General features: G+C 42.8%; 1 protein-coding gene across 2 annotated transcripts in view; it reads left to right on the forward strand.

Annotated features, from left to right (window-relative positions):
- Positions 1 to 16,446, forward strand: part of Mylk (myosin light chain kinase) — a 195,090-nt gene that overhangs the window by 66,556 nt on the left and 112,088 nt on the right. Inside the window, exons 5-10 of one of the 2 annotated variants that reach the window (XM_013019424.1) lie at positions 2,375 to 2,423; positions 3,258 to 3,423; positions 4,267 to 4,432; positions 6,242 to 6,260; positions 7,587 to 8,116; positions 9,123 to 9,329. In XM_013019424.1, coding sequence (XP_012874878.1) covers positions 2,375 to 2,423; positions 3,258 to 3,423; positions 4,267 to 4,432; positions 6,242 to 6,260; positions 7,587 to 8,116; positions 9,123 to 9,329 — 1,137 coding nt within the window. Of the gene's footprint in view, positions 1 to 2,374; positions 2,424 to 3,257; positions 3,424 to 4,266; positions 4,433 to 6,241; positions 6,261 to 7,586; positions 8,117 to 9,122; positions 9,330 to 16,446 lie in introns of those variants that run through there. The other variant, XM_013019423.1, reaches the window with a different exon arrangement.

The raw sequence follows: 16,446 nt of genomic DNA on the forward strand, positions 1-16,446 counted from the left end.
CCTCCTCCTATCCCTCCTCCTCCTCTTCCTCCTTCTCCTCCTCTTCCTCCTCCTCCTCCTCCTCTTCTTCTTCCTTCTTCCTCTCTCTTTTTCTCTCTCTCTCTTGTTTTTTGTTACCATCTTGGGGCTTGAACTCAGGGCTTAAACATTGCCCCTGAGCTTTTTGCTCAAAGCTAATGCTCTACCACTTGAGCTCTACTTTCAGCTTTTTTGGTAGTTAATTGGAAATAAGAGTCTCATGAACTTTCTTTCCTGGGTTAGCTTCGAAGTGAGATCCTCAGATCTCAGCCTCCTGAGTAGCTAGAATTACATGTTTGAGCAACTGGTGCCCAGCTCTGTTTCATCTCTTTATTTATTTATTTTGGTGTTTACTGGGGTTTGAACTCAGGGCCTCATGCTCTTGCTTGACTTTTTCAAGTGCCAAGGTTGGTCCTCTACCACTTGAGTAGCACCTCATTTTTTGCTGGTTCCTTGGAGATAAGAGTCTTTCAGTGTGCCTATGCTGCTCTTGAACCTTCATCTGCAAATCTCAGCCTCCTGAGTAACTAAGATTACAGGCGTGAGCTATTGGTTCTGGGCTTTTGTTTCATCTATTTTTTTAATGTAATTTAATGGCAGAATGAAGTGTACTTGTACATTCTACTTACCACTTATTCTCCTACTCTGTGACATCTGTATCATTTCTAGTTTTTAACCATTACAAATAGGACCAAAATGCACAGCTCTATAAACATTAATTTATCTTTTTAGCATGGTCTCTCTTCTGTGGAGTCACAGGAAGCAGGGTGTTGGTTGGAGAGAAGAAAATCCTTCCAGCTTATGATATTTACTTGCTCCAAGTCTTTCAGGAGGATTGGACAGTTTTCATTTCCTCATCTGTGTGAGGGTCCAGCATTTTGATTGACCATATCATTTAGGTCTTTGTAGAAAAAGAATATCCTTCTATCAGTTGAGAATCTCTCTAATGTAGAGTTGAATGACAAGAACCAAACCTTCCTTATGGAAGGAAACTAGACCTGGCTTACTAAGTGGTGACATTAAACAGCCACAACTTGATTGGGATGTGAGTGTTTATTATTAATCATTTCTCTCAAAAGATCTGGTACAAAGTTAAACTGGATGTGGCTGAGAGAAATGTGCAGCTATGATCTTCCTCTTCCATTCTGTGTTCCTATGGAGTCGTATAAATGTGATCCGTGTGAGAATGTAAGGAAGCCCAGCAAGTTCCACATGGCCACTACCTGCCATATCTGAGCATGATTCTGCCCTTCCATGCCTGCCTTGGGTGGTATCTTATACCACTTGTGCCAAACAACTTCTAGCATGACCACTCACTCAAAAATATCTCCTCTTCCATTTTCTCCTCCTCCTCCCTGTGTTTAAACAACAACAAAAACAAGGTGAAACCACTACTGATCATATTACAAATTTTCCCTTCCCAGTTGTAGTTGGACAAAAGGCCACTGACCTCAGCTGTCTCTCTGGATTTGCTCTTTAATTGCTTCCTGCCTGGCATGGTCAGCAGCTGATTCAGGATAGGTATAGGAACTTCTCACCTAGGACTGGTAGTGCCAAGCCTAGCAGGGCTTTGTCTAGGGCTCAGAGGTGCCTGGCAAGGCAGCACTGCAGACTTGGGGAAGTACTGGTTCCATGTTTGGATCTGTCATAAATAGATGTGGTCAGAATCATACACAGGTATCTCCTTCCTTTCTTCCTTCTTTCCCTTACTACCTCCCTCTTTCTCTCCCTCCCTCATTCCCCTTTTCTCTCTCTCCTTCCCTTCCTCATCCCTTTAACTGGATGGTGTTCTGCAGAGGTTCTGGCCATCACAGGTAATACACACATTGTCAGATCTGGTGTGACACTTCAAAACCCAACAGAGTAGTCAAGTCTTCTAGAATCCAGTAGGTAGTGGCTATGTGGAACTTGCTGGGCTTCCTTACATTCTCACACGGATCACATTTATACGACTCCATAGAAATCCATTACTATGTTCCTGGCTTTAACCTTGCCTGTATGATTTAATTTGCCTGGATCTCATTCTTCTTATCTGGAAAGAAAGGAAGAAGGAAGGAAGAAAGGAAGGAAGAAAGGTAGGAAGGAAGGAAAGAAGGAAGGAAGGAAAAAGAAAGAAAAGGGAAAGAAAGAAAGATGGTGTGATGTCAATCTTACTAAATTATTGCAAGAAATTCACATAATAATGTGCATAAAGTGCCTAGTCATAGTACATAGAGTGACTGAGCACATGCTCATCAGGCATAATCATTACCACCATCATCCTCTTGCTTTGATGTTGAATCTTTTTCATTCTCTTTGTTCAATATTAATGGCTCACATCTCATTTTTCAGCCTTATTTCTGTTTCATGCTTGCAGGGAGTTCTGTGAAGAAGCATGGTCAGCCTGTTGTTTCCAAAATCTTGGGGTAAGTTCGGGAATGTTCAAGCCAGAATCAGGATTGGATTGGCTTTGCCTACTGTCTTGACCAGGAGAGGTATAGGGAGGGAGCCTTCATAGGCCTCTTGGTTCTAATCACTAAAGAATGAGTGCTTAGAAGGATAAGGTGGATCATGCCCATGGTACCTCCTGACCTAGCAGTTCTGCAGGTAGCCCCTTGGCTCAGTTGCTGAACTTGAAGGAAGTAAGAGGACTGGCTATTGCCTGCACAGACTGCAAGCTGTCAAGGCAATGGTTAGAAGATGCATATGAGCAGACCTAGAAAGGGCAAGTAACAGTAGCTGCTGTAACAGACAAGCCCCAATTGCAGTAACATGACACAGGGAGTTGACTTCTCAGTGATGGGGAGTTTAGTACAAATGTTCTTGGGCAGGTAAGCATCTTCCATGTTCTCGTCCAGAAGCTCAAACTTCCTCTGCTGTATATAGCTCCATCTCCTGAGGCCTTTGCATCAAGCCAGCAGATGGACAAGAAAGTATGTGGAGAATCTTGCCGTGCAACACTTGAGCTCATGCTCTATGGGCCAAAACCTAGGCTTTGTGGGTAGGCTAGAGCGCAGTAGAACTCAGGTATTCCTAATTACAAAAGTGACTAGTAAATGAAGTATGACTGTGTGCCCTGGAGGTAAAAATTCTTGTGCCACAGAGTTTTTCAGAGGGACAGGAGAAAATGTCTGAGACTTACGAGTTGGCAATGCTACCTTTGACTGGTTTCTGAACTACGACTGAAGTGACTTGGGTGGGTTGAGGGAGGAAGATTGAATTACTGCTTTGTTTAGGTTTCTCTACTAATTTCTTCCCAGGGACAGATTTTCAGCACCAGCCATGGAGAGTCGTCCTAGCATCTGGAGTGAGTGCCCACCAAAGTTTGCAACAAAACTGGGCCGAGCAGTAGTCAAAGAAGGACAGATGGGACGATTCTCCTGCAAGATCACTGGCCGGCCCCCACCACAGGTCACCTGGCTGAAGGTAAAGTTTTTATTTGTTCTGACTCTGATCCAGAGTCAGACCAAGAATTCAGGGCCAGACCCTTGGATAAGAGGGAGTCTGTCTTTCCTATCAGTTCCTTGTGTTTCAACCCTTGGTTGTTCTTAAGTGTTCTCTATTGGTTTGATAGCAATGTTTCCTTGCCTTTATTTGTACACATTCCCTCTGCTCCTCAGACCACAGTGTTCTTGTAAGACTCATATTCACCAATTGGTGTAAAACTTTTGAGTCAAGACAGCCTCGAACAGCTAAGAGAGTAGAATTCGAAGTTAGGGCAATAGGTTTCAGGCCAGGTCCCTGGATCCTAATTTGTTCAAAGATATGATACTAGACAAGTATTTAAACTCTGGGAAACTCATTTCTATATCTGTAAGTTAGAAATAATGTCAACTATCTCAAAATGCTGGGACACTCCAGGTGCTAGGCAAAAAAAATGTAGGGAGACCAGGTTTTTCAGACAGGAAACTCCTGAATAAAAATGAGAGATTGGGTACATTTCTATCTACATTTTCATTCTTCTGAATTTACCCTGAGGGAAAAATAAATAAAAGAATAGCAGAGAACCCTGAATCTAAGATTCCTTCCTATGTTCTTTTCTCCATAACAGTTGGGGCCTTTTGAGATAGTTTCCATGCATCTGTTCTAAGCTGGACCCAACTCCACACTAGGTACACAGAGCTTAAGGCAGAATGTTGGGATGATCCCAAGATGTTCTCTGTGTGCCCAGGCCCTAGAGTCTGTCCCACAGGATTGCCAGAAGGCAGAATGATAGTGACAACAGTCAAGCAGACTTCTGTGACCGCACTTCCCTATTGACATCCACAGGAAAACATCCCATTGCAGCCAAGTGCCCGAGTGTCTATGTCTGAGAAAAATGGGGTGCAGGTCCTGGAGATCCATGATGTCACCCATGATGATGTCGGTGTGTATACATGCATGGTGGTAAATGGCTCTGGGAAGGCCTCCATGTCAGCAGAACTCTCCATCCAAGGTATGGTGCAAAGGGACACCTCGTAGAGGTGTCAGGACCTCCTAGGGGATGCGCATGCATTATACATCTGTGTATATATGCACACAGCACACTTACATACCTGAGCCTTCCCCAGGGGTGGGATCTTTAACAAGAAGAAAGGGGGCTGTGCCTGTAGCACATACTGGGTCCTGGAGAAAGATAGCCAGCTATCTCCTTCATCTGTGTCCTGATGCTACCATAGGTCTTTACCTTTAAAAATAATTCTCTAATTGTCCGTTAGAAGAATGGACATTACTAAAGTATTATCACTATTGCCTAAAATTTACTTGTCATCCACTCTGTCCTTCAAATCAAGAGTTCTCTCAATTTGCTACTACTACTACTATTACTCAGAACCCCATGTTTCTTCTCAACAGACTAGACACATCAGTACCCCTCTTTTCCATTCATGATTCTTCCTTGCTTTAGCCTCAGCCCTGCTGCTTTCTCTGAACAAGTTCTTCCTTACAGTTCTCTTCCTTGCAAATCCAGCCTGGGGAAACTGGAGCTGTAGATGGGGAAAGGACTAGGTATCACTTCACTGGACACAACACCCAATGGTCGTAGATTTCACTGGTCACGGACATCAACTTGGACTTGATTCACCCTTTCTTCTCCTTTCTTCCTCTCTTTCCTTCTATGATTTTTCTCTTTTGCTTCTCTTTCTTTTCTCAGGAACTGTCTTTCCTCATTCCCTGTACTATTTATCAGCCTGTTCTGTACAATGTACAGAAAGAAACTTTTTCCACTGTACTCTAGAACATAACATCCACATAAAGATATTTAATTGAGTCCTGGTTCATGCAGGACCTGTTTATATACAGTACCTGTTTTCTGTTCCATTGGACATCATTAAAACAAATAACCCCCTCCTGCATTAGAGGAACCCTGTGGATCAGGAACCTGAGTCAGGTATGAGCTAAACTTTAGCCACTCTTCCTTTACTTATTCCCCTAGTCTTGGACTTCAAAACTGCTCCTTCCTAATATACTTAATGACAAATGACATGTTGGCTGAGATTTATTTTATACTCTCAAAATAAGACATAAGGCAACAGAAAGGACTGGGGAAATGTTCTTTCCTTAATCTTGCTGATAGCTTTTGGAGTTAGTAATATTATTCTCTCTACTTTGTATACTTTGGAATTTTTATGATAAAATTTGAAAAAAAAGAAGCTGGGAACAGAATATATTGTACACTTTTCTCTTAGGACAATGGAATAAGTTTATCTTTCCCTGTATATTTGGATATATTTATCAAAAATGAACAGTAATTTGGGAGGATCTGGTGTTTAAATTTTTCTTATTGTTATTATAAAGGTGATATACAGAGGGGTTACAGTTACTGAAGTAAGGCAAAGAATTCATTTCTTTTTGAACAATCTTACCTGTGGGTCTGTTTTTGAGAGCCATAGGTAAGTTAAAGTGTGTGAATCTGACAATGTTAATTGATAGGCTTGTTTGTCCATCTGTCCCTCCATCAGTTTTCTTTGCCTTTGTTTAGTGAAGGGGAACTGCGTCTGCATGCTCAGGGCCTGGCCTCTGTTGGCAAGCAGGGAAGGACAGCCTTGGAACTTGAAGAGTATTCAGTACTGGACAGACATACTTAGGCTAACCGAAGCCCAGCACCAGGGAGGCTAGAACAGTGAGGAGTGGTAGGGGAGAGTAGCAACCAGTAAGTGCTAGAGACATGAAGGCTGTAATAAAGGAAAGGGTGGATGTCTTATCTTTTTTTTTCTCTTGGCATAGAACATTCCACTAACTGCCTTTTTCTTCTTCCCTCTTTTAGGTTTGGACAATTACAGTAGGTATGTCTAGGCTTTGTGATTGTTGTCTTTTCTGTCTTGAAATTTCCTTCACAGAAAGAAGGATGTGATCTAGATTTCAAGCCATCATATAGGAATGGAGAATTGACAGTTGAAGCGGGAGAGGTGTTGTTTTATCTGAGACATTTTGCTTTGTTCTCCTGTTATTACATGCTAACTGGCTCTGTATCTGGCTTGACAATGGCATGAAGACTCTTGAATACTCAATGCCATTATCTTTCTGAGTGTCCTCAAAATGTCTTCCCAAATGAATAAAGGTCCCAAGCCAAAATCACCCAACTCATTCAGCCCATAGTCAAGAGGAACATCCTTTCTTGTGTATGTATGAGGAAGAGAGTAGACATTACATATCCAGGCAGAGCCAACAGCCTACTGTAAAGAATATGTAATTACAACTTGCATACTTTTATGAGGAAGAATGACAGATGCTGATTTGTATTACAATATAGAAGACCCCTTTTCTGATAGCTTGTGTTTGTGAGCTAAGACCTGAAAAGGGTAATTTTAGCAGGGGAAGAAAATCTCATGGAGAACATGTTCCAAACAGAGAACAGCACCTGTAAAAGCACTAGACAAGAAGAGGGCCTGTGGAGACCCCCAAAGAACCCTGGTGTGACTGCACCCTGGTGGGCATCAGGACCATGTCTTGTGAAGGATAACAGATAGCTGGAGCCAGCTCACTTAGGAGCATCTTATGATGCTCAAATTTCTTCTTTTTTTTGCCAGTCCTAGGGCTTGAACTCAGGGCCTGGGCTCTGTCCTTGAGCCTCTCTGTGCTCAAGGCTAGAGCACTACCACTTGAGCCACAGAACCACTTCCAGCCTTTTCTGTTTATGTGGTACTAAGGAATCAAAACCCAGGGCTTCATGCATGCTAGGCAAGCACTCTGCCAGTAAGCCACATTCCCAGCCCCTCAGAAAGCCATTGGAAAATCTTTGCATTTCAAGTGACATAATTTGATTTCTATCTTTAAAATATTGATCACAGTTGCTCTGTGCCAAAGGATTTAGGGAGGAGCTATATGGGCAAGGATGCAAGTTGCCTGGTTTGATTCAGGGACCCTAGAGAGAAGAGAAGTATAGATTCATGAGGCTTAGTGTTATATCTTGGGTCAAGGAAGGGTCAACTGGTTGCTGGTGCTCTAGCTTGGGACACTGAGCAAGCTGTAAAAAAATACTTTGCTCTTACTCATCCCTCCTCTGTGGGCTTTTGTGATCCTGGAATCTGCTGTGATGAGCACTGTTAGAGTAACCAGATGACCATTCTGTCTCTCCTTCTCCTTCCCCTCCCATCCCCTCACCCACACAGGTCATTTTTAAAAGCAGCAAAGACCTCCAATTCAAATATCCAGAGGGAAGTGGCTAATGGAATGTCCAAGGGGCAGACAATGGGCATGCTGGAGACTACAGCCAGAAGTAAGCACTGTTCAAGTCCCCAGAGAGCTGGCCCCACAGCCTGGGCCACAAACAGCCAGCCACAGCCTCTGGAGGATTCCTGGATGGAGCCTTGTGGGGACTCACTCAGAAATATCCTGCAGACCCCCATGCTTCAGAAGACATCCAGCACCATCACCTTGCAAGCCACAAAAGTGCGGCCAGAACAGAGAGCATCAATCTTGGGGTCTTTCTCTCCTGAAGAGAGGAAGAGACCAGCTGCCTTCCAGCCAACCACCCTCCCTACCCGGTACTCTGGCTTGGAAAGCCCAGACGTGATGAGCAAGATTGCTATAAGGAAAGTTTCCATGGAGAGCCAGAGGGATGCAACATTTCCCAGATTTGAGAGCAAGCCCCAAAGCCAGGAAGTCACTGAAGGTCAAGTCGTCAAGTTCCGGTGTGAGGGTGAGTAGAGCTGATTAAGGTCACTGGTTCCCAAAGTGCAGCACACTGGTGGCCACTCCTTTCCTTCACACACAGCTAGTCTGCATGTCCCACACACCCACTCCCTTAGACTAGATCCCCCAAGAAGCCACCATCCACTATCTTCCTGTCAGGAAGAACTATCTAGAAAGCCGGGCACCAATGGCTCATTCCTGTAATCGTAGCTACTCAGGAGTCTGAGGTCTGAGGGTCACAGCTCAAAGCCAGCCCAGGCAGGAAAGTTCATAAGACTCTTATCTCTAATTAACCAGCAAAGAAGCTGGAAGTAGAGGTGTGACTCAGTGGCAAAGCTCTAGCTTGAGCAAAAAAGGGTGCTCAATCCTTGAGTTCAAGCCCCAGTCCCAATTCAAAATTTATTTAAAAAAAAAAAAGAAAAGAAAAAGAAAAAAGGCCTAGAAGCAGGGCACCTTTCATCCTAGCTACTCAGGAGGCTTGAATCTGAGGATCACAGTTCAACGCCAGCCCAGGCAAGAAAGTCTATGAGACTCTTATCTCCACTAAACTACCAAATAAGCCAGAAGTGAAGTTGTGGTTCAAGTGGTAGAGCAGTAGCCTTGAGCAAAAAAGAAGCTTAGGACCAGCATCAAAACAAAACAAACAAAAAATTGCCTGGAAAAGTTCTTTATTCTATTGAAATACCCAACAGTGACTCACTGTTCCCTGTAAGATAGAGCAGTTACCCTGTACCTTAATTTTTGCCTCTCTAGGTGAAGCAAAAGCCTCATCATCACCCTCATCACAAAGCAGAGTAGGTCTCTTTTCCCCCTTTCCTGGCCTATCACCCTTACCTTCCTCTACCCCTTTTCCTGGACAGAGTGTAGGTTGGGTGTAGGTTGGGGTGAGAAGGCAGGCTTGCAGTGGGAAATGACTCCCTCCTCGTGGAGTGCTCCCCTCCCAGTGAGACCCTCGCCACCCCACAAACATGTGGTGCTCCCAGGGGAATTTCACTTTTCATCTGGTCCTACAGTTTCAGGAATCCCAAAACCTGAAGTGACCTGGTCCCTGGAAGGCATTCCTGTGAGGAGCCAAGCAAGCATCCTTGAGATTTATGAAGATGGTGGATCCCATTACCTCTGTCTGCTGAGAGCCCAGGCAAGGGACACTGGAAGATACAGCTGCACAGCTTCCAATAGCCAAGGCCAGGCATCCTGCAGCTGGACCCTCTTAGTGGAAAGTGAGTACATCACTCATATCACCCCAGATTCTTGGGGTGGAGAGGTATTCATAAGGTGCTTCTCTTGCTACAGATAGCTCAGCAACTACCACCCTGTATCCAGGGTCTACAACAAACATCACCCCAATGCACAAACCAAGGCCAAAGTCATTACTCATGACCAGTGATTCTTAATCAAGAATTTGCAGCAGAATCACATCAAAATAGATATGGCCAGGCTCAGTCCCAGCCCAACAGGGAGCTACTTTTTTAGGTTCCTCAGCTGTCCAAGTTGTCCCATGACTCAACTTCTAAAACCACAGAGAAGCCAGCACTGACTAAAGACACAGGTTCAGAGATGTGAAATGATCTAGAAGGCCACATTTTGTGTGTTGATTATCATATCCATTTGTAAAAGTGATGCATGATCACAGTGTGGCAGTTACACTATATATAATCTTAAGACTCCAAAGTAAATATTTTAATGCTTTTAAAACACAGTCAGCATTGTGCTGAGTTTATCAGCATTGTCCTGATTCCTATCCTAATTGACTCATAAACATAGCATCAACATCTTTTGAGTATTTTGGAATCATTAAAAATATGGTTCTAATGGCTATGTCATATCATTTATAGTAATTATTTATGCATTCTGTTATTTTGTTGAATGTTCCAATTATTTCTATTACTTTCCCTCTATTAAAATAAAGCTATGATAAGTAGGCCTGGGTAGTAGAACACTTGCTTAACATTCATGAGGTCCGCTTCGGCACCACAAAAATAAAACCCCAAAACTATGATAAGTATCTTTGTATCAATTTGTCTTTCTATAAAAATTGTCCATTTCTTTTTTTTAGTGCCAGTACTGGGGCTTGAACTTAGGGACTTGCCCTTTTGCTTGGCTCTTTACCACTTGAGCCACATCTTCACTTCTGGCTTTGTACTAGTTACTTGGAGATGAGTCTTTTGGATTTGACTGCCTAGTCTGGTTTTGAACATATATCTTCAGAACTCAGCCTCCTGAATAGCTAGGATTACAAGCATGAACTTGGCTATTTCCCATCACTTTAAATACTTGCATATAACCAGTGTTAAGAACTCAGTGGAACAAGTAACCTTTGCCCTATATGTCAACAAATCAGTTACAAACATAAAAAGAGGAAGGCAAGAGGGACATGATATATGAAATTTTGATTGAAAAATACATAAGTCCCATCAGCAATTATAATTCATGGACCTCAGATGGCTCCTAACTGGGACAGTTTTTTGATGAGAGCATCTGAAAATTTTGGACAGCAACAAGGTATTTGATATACAGATATTGGCGATGTTTTAAATTGTAATAATGTCCTCCTGTTTATTTTTTGTAAGTTTATCTACTTTGGAGACATAAAACTGAGCTGTTCACTGGTGACATATCTCTCTTAGAATTAGCCCATTTTAGGGATGTATAGGCAGAGGTAGTAATTAAATAATGTTGATACTTACCTGTATATATAAATGAAAGATGAGAAATAGCTATGGAGGGAGTCCCTACATGACTTTCTCTACTTCTGTGTGAGTTTGAAATTTTATTTAAGCTGGACGTTGGTGGCTCACGCCTGTAATCCTAGCTATTCAGGAGGCTGAGATCTGAGGATCGTGGTTCAAAGCCAGCCCAGGCAGGAAAGTCCATGAGACTCTTACCTCCAATAAAGCACTAGAAAACCGGAAGTGACACTGTGGCTCAAGTGGTAGAGCACTTGCCTTGAGCTGAAGAGCTGAGGGACAGCGCCCAAGCCCAGAGTTCAAGCCCCACGACCAACCAAAAAAAAAAATTACTTAATACATAACTTAATTCTTCATCTACATGGTAGAATTCTACATGGCCTTTTGTAGATGTTTATGGCAAGATATGCAAGATACAGTAGGAGTGGAGAAAAGCAAAGTGCAGTCTGCATGTGCCCTGTGTTATTTGTGCCAAAGGAAGAAAAGATCCTATTTATTCATACTTGTATATGCAAAAACAGTCCTTAGAAAAGTGCCTCTAGGAGAGGAACTAGCGGTCCCTGGGCAGGAGTTAAGGGATTCTTACTCCATATATTGTTCACTTCTTAGCTGGTCGTAAAGGAGCCCCTTTGCAAGAAATACCATCATTTTACTTGGCAACAGGAGTGCTTGTGGATGGGTCATACAATCACAGGTCCAGAGTAAGACTCTCAGCCAGGCCAGGGCTCTGAGGCTAGGTAGGAACAGACATACAGACATGTGTGTGAGTTCTACCCAAGGTTAATAATGTACTGAGACAGTCTAGTTTCTCCTATGGTTTTGCCTCTGTGAGTTTATCTAAATCTTGTAGCTGGTTTTTTATCCTGTTTTCTCATGTTGGATAGTTCATCTCAGATTTACTTTTTTTTTTGTATAAGTGGCTTTGTTGCAATATAATTCATAAAACTTTAAAGACCCACTTCTAAAGTATACTTCAAAGGCCAGAAATGGTGATATCCCACACCTATAATTCTAGCTATTTAGAAGGCAGAAATTGAAACAATCTTTCTCTGAGACCAGTCTAGGCAAAAAGACTCCCTTTTAATCAGTAAGTCTGGTATGGTGGTACATGCCCTTGGTTCCAGCCATATGGGAGGCCATAGATAGATAGATAGATAGATAGATAGATAGATAGATAGATAGATAGATAGATAGATAGATAGATAGATAGAAGATTATTGTCTGGATGGATGTGGGAAATATTATGAAAATTAAAGTGAAAAATATCCAGGAGCATGGCTCAAGTGGTAGAGCACCCACTTAGTAAGCATGAGGCCTCGAGGGCAAACTCTAGTACCAACTAAAAAGAATGGAAGGCAGGAAGGAGGAAAGGGCAGAATGAGTATAATTTACTAATTTTCAGTATATTCACAGAGGTGTGTGGCCATTACCACTCGTTAATTTTGGAACATTTAGATACCACCCCTTCACCCAAAAAAACTCCTACCTCATTTTCAGGTACTGCCTGTTTTCCTATCCCTTCAGCCCCTGACAACTAATCTACTGCTATCCCTATGGATTTGCCTATCTTAACATTTTATATACATAGAATCATGTCATGTGTGATCTTGTGAGGCTTGAACTCAGGGCCTAGATACAGTCCCTGCCTGAGCACCGTCCCTAAGCTCTTTTGCTCAAGCTTAGCACTCAACTACTTTGAACCACAGCGCCACTTCCAGTTTTCTGGTAGTTAATTGGAGATAAGAGTCTCATGGACTTTCCTGCCTGGGCTGACTTTGAACCATGATCCTCAGATCTCAGCCTCCTGAGTAGTTAGAATTACAGACATGAGCCACTGGCACCTGGCTAATTTTCTGTTTTTTAATTAGAGTCATTCATGGTTATTTTATTTTTGACTTTCATTTCCCTGATGACTAATAATGTTGAGCAGTATTTCCTGCCAACTTAAAAAAAATTATATATATATATATATGTCTGTGTGTGTATGTGTTGTTGTTGTTGTTGTTGTTGAAAAGGTGAGGTACAGAGGAGTTGCAGTTACATAAGTCTAGTAATGAATACATTTCTTTTTGAACAGTGTCACTCCTTCCTTCTCTCCCAGTTTTTCCCTACCATCCCCACCCACAAGTTGTATAGTTCACTTTCAGCAGAGTGTCTAGTGAATACCACTGCTGCATTTATTCACCCTTTGACCTACCCTTTCTGTGCTCCCCTTGCCCTCCCAAAGACAAATAAACTAACAAATAAAACAAAAGGTAGGCTGGGAATGTGGTTTAGTGGTAGACTGCTTGTCTAGCATGCATGAAGCCCTGGGTTCAATTCCTCAGTACCACATAAACAGAAAAAGCTGGAAGTGGCTCTGCAGCAGTTGTAGAGTGCTAGTTTTGAGCACAGAGAGGCTCAGGGACAGATCCCAGGGAAGTGGTGCTGTGGCTCAAGTGATAGAGCGCTCACCTTGAACTGAAGAGCTCAAGGACATTACCCAGGCTGGAGTTCAAGCCCCATAACTGACAAGAAAAGAAAAAGAAATATTGGGTCAGGGACAGAGCCCAGGTCCTGAGTTCAAGCCCCAGGACTGGCAAAAAATAAATGAAGAAAACAAAAACAGCAAAAGAGAAAAAAAAACTCCTGTTTTCATTCCTTGGAGTTCATTTTGATAAGTATTATTTTATATGATCATATGCACATAGTAATTGAGCATTTATGATCCTCTTCTAAGAATATCCTCCTTTGGTCTTACTGTGTGACTGTAGAGATCTGTATAATTTATCATGTCCAATTGCATTTTGTTGTCTTTCTATCCAGTGTGTTTACTTGTAAATTTATAGGCACATTCTAACTACCACAAATGAGGGAAACGATGCACCCTATGTTTCTTTGGTCAGGCTTACTTCACTTAATATATTTTTTCCAAGTCTTTCCATTTCCTTACAAATGCTTTTGCCCACTTTGTGTGTGTTTGTGTGTGTGCCAGGCCTGAGGCTTGAACTCAGGGCCTGGGCACGTCCCTGAGCTTTCTTGCTCAAGGCTAGTATTCTACCACTTGAGGCGCAGCATCACTTCTAGCTTTGGGGTGATTAATTAGAGTTAAGAGTCTCACAGACTTCCCTTCCTGGGCTGGTTTTGAACCTCAGTTCTCAGATCTCAGCATCCTGAGTAGCTAGATTACAGGCATGAACCTCTAAGACCTGGTTTTTGACTGGGTCATTTTTTATTGTTGTGTTTTAAGAATTCTTTACATATTCAAGATTTACCTTTATCAGACATACTATTGGCAATTAATTTTTATCATTCTGGATGTGACATTCTGGATGTGACAAAATTCCTGAGCTGATCAACTTAGAAGAGGAAAGATTAGTTTTGGTTCGCAGTTTCAGAGGTGTCATCCCTGGGTCAGCTGGTTCTGCTGCTTTGGGACTTAGGGTGAGGCAGAGCTGCAGTGAAGGAGATGGGACTTCAAATGCCACATAACCTGCTCTTACCATGATTCAGCTGGGTTTCAGGGTGGGGGTTTGGTTTTGTTGTTCATAAACAAACATTCCTCAGAATGTTGCTAGCCTTAAGTTAACCCCCAGAGTTCTGGAAAAGTTGGTAGAGTCTCTATCAGGTTCTCTCTGCTTTTGTGGAGGAATTGGTTATGGTTCTGCCATTGTAGAAGGGCTTCATGGTCCTCCATCTTGTTAAAGATATCAGCTGTCTTATATCTTCTCCAGCCAAGATGTAGGTCAGGTGGCCTGTGATCTTCTAGCTTCTGTCAACCCTCTTTCTACTCCTCAATGCACATAAGCTTCTCCTTGTACCCAGACTTCTCCTCCTACCTCCTCCAGCTTCACAATGCTCTTATCTACTAAGGGCTAGATGGCTAACACTTTTCTTTAGTCTCTATCCATTGGAGAGACATTCTGGTGTCCCCCACACACCCTTGCTGTTCCCTATGCTGAAAGGGGAAAGAAAAATCTTTCTCCTGGTTGCTAATGCTCAAACTCCCACTTTCCATCTCCACTCTTTCAGTCCCAACGCATATTTGCCCTAAGTGAAGTTTCTGTGCACAGGTAGCTTCCATTCACCCATAATGGCAAACATTCATAAGGATGTTCTAAAGGCCATTTCTGTGCTAAATACTTTGTTTGCAGTCTTCCATTTAGTTATCCCAACCATCTTTGTTGTTGTAATTTCTTTTTCTGAGACTGGGACTGGAACTCCATATGATGCTTTCAATCACTGGCTGGTGCTGTACCACCTGAACCACAACTCCAACCCAACCAGCAGATACATGAGATAATTATAGTTGCACTTATTCTCCAGATGGGAATACCAAGCTTTAGTAAGGTTCAGTGACTCATCCAAGAACACATACCTTGCAAATCTCTAACCCATGATGGTCTGATCTTTTCAGTGACTCCCAAAGGCATGTCTCTAGTGAGGAACTGATGGAAGAAGTTGATAGTGACTCTCTACATGTGAGATCATCTGCCCATCCCTTCCTCAGTGCCAGGTCTGGTTAGATGCACCATCTTTCTTGTAACTCCTCTCCCATAGAGGAGGGTCTAGGGGAGACAGATGGCTGTGGAGTCAGAGAGCTGACTGAGAAACTGCCTCACCCCTGGGTTTGACTGTAGGAAATGATGAACTTTGTCTAGAAAATGAACTAAAGATGGAACAGCATGACACTGTCACATTCACACCTAGGAAAGTAACTCGCAGGTACAGTCCCTCAGGTTTTCTTGGCTGAAATCCCTCAATACAGAGCAGGTTTCCCCTCATCTCTGTAATGAGAAGCACCAGCGATGTCTGCTCAGTCATCGTGACCCTTGTGCAACTATTCTGAGGAGAGTAGAAATTATCTGTCCTTGTTGCTCTTTTAACGAAGGGCCCCAAACTTCAATCCATTTCACTGATGTGGAAGGCTTTTGAGGAGTTAAACTAGGAAGATGTTCTAAAACTAGAACATGCATTTTCTTGGGGCCCCAGCAGTTCAGAACCCTTGGCCTAGGTTGGGACTCAAACCACACTTGGAAAACTACAACGTACATGAGACTTTGTTATTGGAATCCATCTCAGAACTAGAAAAGAATAGTTGTAATAATTGAAAGTGGAAATATCTTCCCTGTGGGTTTGTGGTTTCTAGAAGTAGAGATAGTGACAAGATTGGGTAATCACTACTGCAACATATAGAAGAGGAGACAGTAGAACCAGATGCTGGTGGCTTATACCTGCAATCCAAGCTACTCAGGAGGCTGAGATCTGAAAATCATGATTCCAAGCCATCCTGGGCAGACAAATCTGATAGTCTTATCTCTAATTAACCAGCCAAAATTTGGAATTGGAGGTGTAGCTTAAGTGGTCAAGTGCCAGTCCTGGGCAGAAAAAGCTAAACAAGAATCTAAAGCCTTGAGTTCAAGCCCTAGTACTAGCATTAAAGAGAGAGGGTGGGGGAAAGAAGAGGGAAGAGAATAACAGAACAGTATAATGTAGAGGGCAGACCAAGAGGGAAAACAGAACACAGTGAGGGTCAAGAACAGGCAGGAGAGGCCTAATGTAGAAAGGAGAGAAGATACTCTCTGGTCCTGAGTAGCCCAGCACCAGGGTGCTTTATGACTGGAAGGCCACCAGCAATCCCCTTGCTTCCAACCCAAGCAGCATCTGGGAC

The sequence above is a fragment of the Dipodomys ordii genome, unplaced genomic scaffold (assembly GCF_000151885.1).
Source record: "Dipodomys ordii isolate 6190 unplaced genomic scaffold, Dord_2.0 Scaffold45, whole genome shotgun sequence".
NCBI classification, from domain to species: Eukaryota; Metazoa; Chordata; class Mammalia; order Rodentia; family Heteromyidae; genus Dipodomys; species Dipodomys ordii.